This window comes from Branchiostoma lanceolatum, chromosome 8 (assembly GCF_035083965.1).
Source record: "Branchiostoma lanceolatum isolate klBraLanc5 chromosome 8, klBraLanc5.hap2, whole genome shotgun sequence".
Classification (NCBI taxonomy): Eukaryota; Metazoa; Chordata; class Leptocardii; order Amphioxiformes; family Branchiostomatidae; genus Branchiostoma; species Branchiostoma lanceolatum.
The window spans coordinates 11,736,147-11,742,886 of NC_089729.1; the positions used below are offsets into that span (position 1 = coordinate 11,736,147).

Consider the following 6,740-nt stretch of genomic DNA (forward strand, 5'->3'; position numbering starts at 1 on the left):
ACCTGCCCACCGGTCCTGTAAGGTTCTCACCTGTGCTACATCATACATGTGCTATCCACAGGTGAGACAAGTGAGAGAATGAGCATACCTTTGCGTCCCGTAAGGTGCTCACCTGTGTCACAATCATCTCACATGTACCATCCACAGGTTAAAGAAGATGAGCATACCTGTGCACCTGTCCCGTAAGGTGCTGACCTTGGTTCTCATCAGACAGCAGCAGCAGGTGCTGCTGGGAATGAAGAAGCGGGGGTTCGGCGCCGGGAGATGGAACGGCTTCGGAGGGAAGGTGGAAACCGGGGAAACAATTGAACAAGCAGCAAAGAGGTGATGTCATGTTTGGTCTATAAACTGTAAATGCAGAAATGTTCGCGGTGGTTTTATGTTCGCAGTTTTTGCCGCGACCGGTTCACCGCAAACTTAAAGCCACATTTTTATCCAATACTGTATAGCAGTACATGTATGTGACTATACTGTAGTGCTGCCGCGAACTTAAAATTAAAACCATGACTCCATTTTCGCCTTAGCGCGAAATAAAAACCATGGATTTACAGTACTGTATTTATCAATCTTTGAGTGTTTGTGATGACCTTTCCACTGGGAATTCATAACTTGCAAATTACTAATAACTGCAAATAATAACTAAAATTAAAATATATAATAACACATGCAGCCCAAATCATATTTCTTCTATTGTGAAATGAAGTCCCTGCAAAAATAAAGGAATTTGCACTATTTTGTAGTACCCATGAAACTTAACAGTTAACCGATTTACATGCAGTTTTTCAAACACCAGTTTTCATGTGGAGGTAATGAAAGACCTCTGGCTGCTTCTGTCCAACTGGTTTACATATAATGAAAGTTAAGATGGTGAATGTGTTATTCTCTCTAATATTCTGAGATTTGTGCTTCTTCACCTTCCAGAGAGCTTGAGGAGGAAAGCTACCTGCGAGTGGAGAGTCTACAGAAGGTTGGGCTGCTGCTGTTTGAGTTTGTAGGAGACCCAGTCATGCTGGAGGTGCACGTCTTCTCCTCAAGACACTTCACAGGAGAGCCCAGGGAAACAGAAGGTATGCGGTCAGGAGTCAAGACTGAAGTACATTGTACATGTATTTACAAGAGTAAGACGAATAACATTATACATGTACATGTATATGGGAAGACTTATCTTGATGAAAATTGGACATATATACGTAAACAATTAAAGACAATCAATTCTATCAAACTTGAGTCTTTGGAATTACTTGCTTTACTTTAGGCCTACTAGGAAAAAAATGTGTGTTTACAGTTACCCAACTTACCCTTAGCAAAACCTGCTGACATTATGATAAGCATTTGTTTCATGGTCAGCCACTGGCAAAGTACATAAAATCTGACATCTGAGTGATGAAATTCAAAACAAACTTGATGCATGTAAGAATGTACAGTATGTAACGTAATTGTACTTGTTAAAAAAAGCTATCTATGTAATTTACATATGATGATGTTGAAAATACCAGTGTCCTAATGCATTTCAGTTTTACATTGCTAGTAAGAATGTATTTGTTAGATCACTTAATGATAAGACAAAATGTTCTCAAAAAAGAAAATTCCTGCCTACAATCGCACTTATACAAGTTATAGCAGAGTTTGCGTTACACGGACTACAATATACTAACATTTTTTTCAGGACCCTTAAACAGGAAACACATTCAAAATCCTTTTATAGTTTTAAGAAAGGATCCTTTTGAGAGATGTAGAAAGCTATTCCTAATATTGCATGCTGGCTGACTGCTCTAGTGCACTGTCTAATTGTGATCTAAATGCACAGGTATATGGTGGTTCAAGAGTTAGAGCTACCATAAATGAAGCCCAAATAATTCAAGCTGTACTAGAGCCGCATGTTCAGCCCAATATTTATGAGGGCCATGATCAATATGATATGATAACCTCTTGGTTAAATTCGTTATCATCTGTACTCCTGTTATTGATTTCTGGAGACTTCAACACAGATTCCTTGAGTCCTGTTGGGTGAAGATTGTAGGAAAGGGCCCCATGGAAAATATGGGGAATTTCACACAGCAGTTTTGTAATACTTTTACTAATAGACTTAGGGGACACTTGAAATACACATATTGTTAACTAGTTTAAGGTAGCTGTGACTGTCATGCTTTAGTTTAAAACTAATGTCTGATAAGACCATACTGATTTGCATATATAACGTTGATCAACAATTCAGTTGCATGAACTAAATAGAGAATCATCATCACCACATAGAGAATACAACACAGTGTATTCTGTATCACCAGAGGTACCAGGCTAACCGTGGGTAGGATCGCTCAATGGCTGAGGGGACCTTTTTATTGTCATACCCACCCAGAAAAACATCCCAATGAGAAATGCGCCAAAGTTAAGGAAATATGGTGTCCTGGAACAAAAAATGGCACTAGAACACAATTTCCAACGTCCAAATGTGGTATTCAAAATAATACATAACAGTGGCGCTCGCAAAATGCGTTCAAATTATTCAAGGGAAGCCCGAGTGATACATCAGTAGAACCCTGTGTGCTACAGTAAAAGATGGACAATTGCAAGTCCAGAACACCTGTCTCAAACATAAATGATATGCTGATGTGTGAGTAAGCGTATGAGTGAGTGAGTGAGTTGGTTTTGCTGATATGAAATTGTTTAAAAACATTCATGGTAAAAAAAAATACCTGTCTAGTAATACTGTGTTGGCCTTTTCCTTCCTCGGAGTTCTCAATTCTGTAACATGGCCTATTGGATAAGGATTGACAACCCCATTTTGTAAGTTGGATCATAAAACTAATATATCTTGAAATCTTCATTATTGTCCTGAATGTGGTTCATTTTTCACTACAGCCCCCAAGCCCATCCACAATACTCAGAGTCAGACTCATATATAAATTCTCCATATCTTTCAAGTTTTTTTACATACAAAAGCCGCACCAAATTATTTCCTTGTTTTTCAGACAGGTTTTCTTGAATACGTTGAGAGGAGTCATCGTGAAACATACTAGTAGGGCTGGAAGGAAAACTTGAATCTGACAAATGTATTTAGATATTCATGTCATACGTGAGCCACGATAACAATATGAGTTATCAGCATCTGGACTGGCTGATATGATTTCACGGGTACCTCATGGGCTTCTATTTGTATCGCACAAGGCTACCTAATTTGAATATCGTTTGCGTATGCCACATGAGTTCCCAACATTAGATTGAACGCAAGACTTTGGACATTAGGAATTGATGTTCTTACATTCTTTGTATATTTTCTCAACTTAATCTGGCCCATTTCGTGTTTTCTCAAGCAATTTTGACATAAACAGAAACAGGTAGTATTCTCTAGATCTTAGAACTACAGACTTTCCCCTTAGAGTCTTGACATATTTTCATGTTGATATACCGATACCAGTTTAGCATCCTTACCTCTGTGTATTGTTTTGGGTCTGTCTGAGTGTGTGTCTGTGTGTTTGTGTTTTCAGGTATTTTTGTCAGCATAACTATTAAAAGAACCTCTGGATGGATTGTGATGATATTTAGTATGCACTCAGAAGGTCTTTGGAAGATGAAGGTCAAGGTCAAGTATACACGTCTACGTTCCCTAGTGCCTGAACTTGGTAATGCAGCAGAACATCCAGTTTGAGTATCTTTTGTCTTGGTGGCAGATTTCTTTTGATATGAATCTAGTTTTGTTCCCCTAGCAGCTTGTTTTGGAAATGCAGAGGCATTTTTGTTTTTTTCTGAATCCAAGAACCAGCAAATGGAACTTGGGTGGCTGCCTAATGTTGCAAAAGTCTGGAGAGCGGCCAAGTGGTGCGTTCACGATGCCGGATCACGAGCCTGGGGGAAATGAAGCGAGCACTCTGCAGACTCTCCACAATTAGAGGTTGTTAGAGCCCTGGTCCTATCTCATCTCTACCACTGTTCTCAGACATGGTCGGCTGCAGACAGAACTAATGGGAATTTAGGGAAGAGTGTGCTCGGCTTTCAGCAAAGTTCCCAGGCTGGGAGTAAGTTCTAATGGTGGGATAAATGTAAGGGCACTGTTCGTTAACCTTACACGGCTACTGGTAAAGGGAATTTTCGACCCTCTGGCTTCTTTTGGGAACTCTGTGACCTGACTGCCGGCATACCCAGGTAACATCAACTCCGTCAATTCCGTCAGGTACCTTAAGACTCCCACAGTAAGGAAACTGAGTTATTTTAGGCCTTCTCAAGAATGTTTTGAACACCTGGATATCTGGAGTGTGCATACCTCGGGGATTACTCATGCTGCATTCAGTATTAACCATTGCGTTAGGCAGCAAGGAGAAGGTTAGATTCACCTTAAGTTTTTTTTTTTCCAATGTGGTGGTACCCGTCGGAGTTGTTAGAGTGCAGGCATTGCAAGTTGTAAAAATCAATTCAAAATGTATGTATAGGATGTCACTCCCCCCCCACCCCTCCAAAGCACCCAGAATTTTAGATGATGATCATCATCATAAATGAGTATTTGTGTATTCTTTTTATCCGTATAAAAATTACATGCAAAAAACCTTTTAGCCGTATAGCATGGGTCATTCTATACAATGTACAAACAAAAATCTCAGAAAACTGCATTGACTGCTGAGAGTATTAACATTTCTCTGTCAGGGTGTCCAGTCTACTGGTCCCAGGAGTCTTTCGTTGGTTTTCTGTTGATATTAGAAACCATTGTCAGCTGTTATGACTGTAGCTATCGCTTTCTAGAACATGATATTCATAATTGTGAAACAATGCATGCAATTTCAAGTAATTATGATTTAATTTACAAATGACTGTCAGTTTACTAGACAAGTATATATTGCAATTCCCATTTTGTTGAAGAACATTTTACAGAAGTTTCTGCATTTCTAGTGAGATGGATCACAGAGTGAGGTGGAAGGAGTCAAGGGACGTGTTCACCATGGAATGATGGATCATAGGAATTTGTTGTGGTGTCCCTTCTGGTTTGTTGGTCTTTTGTGGCCTTTTCTGCATTTCTGGGTCTACCTCTGGTGGTGCTCGGTTTCTGGTGCTACATAGGAGGCCTAGGAGGCAGAGAGAAAGAAGGCTAGAGATCGAGAGGTCACAGGTTCGAATCCTGGCATTTCTTGATAGACGGTCTGTCCTTGGAAGGGATGGGCAATTATTACTTTACACAACTTTCCTCAATCCACCCAGGTGTAAAAATGGGTTCCTGACTTTGGTATAAGGCAGTGGGAGAGAGGGATGGGCTTTGCTTTCCAATGCTTACCGTGCACTAGACACAATGGATAACCACCCTTCAGTGGCACTGGAATCGTGCCAACTCCTGCAACCTTTCTGTGACCTTTCTTGGACCTTTGACCTACCTTCCTGTTAGTGTCTCTGACTTACCTAGCATTTAAATCCCAAGTGCGGAACTGCGGTCACATACCACTGTCAAAAGCAAACAAACACGCCAACTGACTACAAAACCTTCATGGAGATAATAACACCAGTCTGAGAACAATTGCAGACATGGCGGTTCTTATTTGTTGTGTTTGTTTACATTTCTTAGTTCCTTTCTGAGATGCTGTTTGTTGTTTTGTTGTGTTATGTTTTAATTTAATTTTATTTTGATTAGAATTGCAATAGTGCAATACACGCAGGACACAGGCAGCTATTGCTAGTGTCGTGATCCACACACATAGTATAGCCGTTTTTACACTTGGGTGGAGTGAGGAAAGTCGTGTAAAGTGCCTTTTGCCCAAAGGCACAAGATCAGTGGTGTCAGGGGATTCAAACCCGGGACCATTGGGTTCCGGGCCAAAAACCCTGCCGTTATGGCACACGACCCCACCCCATGACTTTGTTGTTGTTTCCTTACAGAAATGCGGCCTAAGTGGTTCGCTGTGGAACACATCCCGTACGCCTCCATGTGGCCTGACGACATCCACTAGTACTGGTTCCCCCTTTTCCTCAAAGGAGCCAAATTTTCTGGATTTTTCAAGTTCCAAGGCCATGACACCATATTGGAGCACACCCTACAGGAACTGGACACACTACCACTGTGACAATTCTTGTAGATTCAACAGCTTGTAAACTAAGGGAAGGGCATTACAGCGTTTTACCTTTTATTTCGAGATATGTTTTTCCCTTTTTTCTCTCTAACCCATAACCAACACAAATCTTGATTCCAAATGCCGTCGCAGGTTGAAGATAAAGAATACCTTGCAAGTTTCATCAAAAGAAAATGCATTATTTGCTTTGATAACAATTTCTCAAAGTTTCAAAATCATGTTTTGTGACGATCACATTCCAAATGTATATTAACCATGCAGCTTAACCGGTACACAATTGCCCCAACAAAATAAGAGATAGTGGTGTTAACAAACAAAATGGCTGATATTAAGTGTGGCTTTAAGAAATCAGCAGATTTTTCAACAAATGCCCATTGCAAAGTGACATTGCTTTTAACTATCACTCTGCAATATGCTTAGCTAGATTCAACGTCAATTTTATGTCAATTAATACAGCCACACAGTAATTTCTTGCATCACTCTTGTCTAGTAGTTTATCTTATAAGATATACTTGACAAACTATTACTAATAACACTAACTAATGTTTTTGTGTGTGATCTAAACGATCACTGTTTAATTGTAAATTAAATGTTGGCTATTTGCTAGCAAATGCAATATGTTTCCCTTTACATCTTTTCCTTCCCTAAAAGTATTATCCTACATCAGATTTTGAGTTACCCACTTATAATTACCAT

General features: G+C 39.8%; 1 protein-coding gene across 1 annotated transcript; it reads left to right on the forward strand.

The window, feature by feature from the left end:
• The first annotated feature begins 128 nt into the window (after nt 1-128).
• On the forward strand, nt 129-6,660 carry LOC136440743 (oxidized purine nucleoside triphosphate hydrolase-like). Its single transcript, XM_066436850.1, has 3 exons — nt 129-324; nt 922-1,067; nt 5,854-6,660. Exons 1-3 carry the CDS (start codon nt 158-160, stop codon nt 5,922-5,924), a joined length of 384 nt encoding a protein of 127 aa, XP_066292947.1. The 5' UTR covers nt 129-157; the 3' UTR covers nt 5,925-6,660.
• Nucleotides 6,661-6,740: the final 80 nt, after the last annotated feature.

Coding starts and splice junctions, on each gene's coding strand:
- LOC136440743 (XM_066436850.1), top strand. CDS start 158: ATGAGCATACCTGTGCACCTGTCCCGTAAGGTGCTGACCTTGGTTCTC. Junction 325..921: donor ATTGAACAAGCAGCAAAGAG/GTGATGTCATGT, acceptor TTCACCTTCCAG/AGAGCTTGAGGAGGAAAGCT. Junction 1,068..5,853: donor AGAGCCCAGGGAAACAGAAG/GTATGCGGTCAG, acceptor GTTTCCTTACAG/AAATGCGGCCTAAGTGGTTC.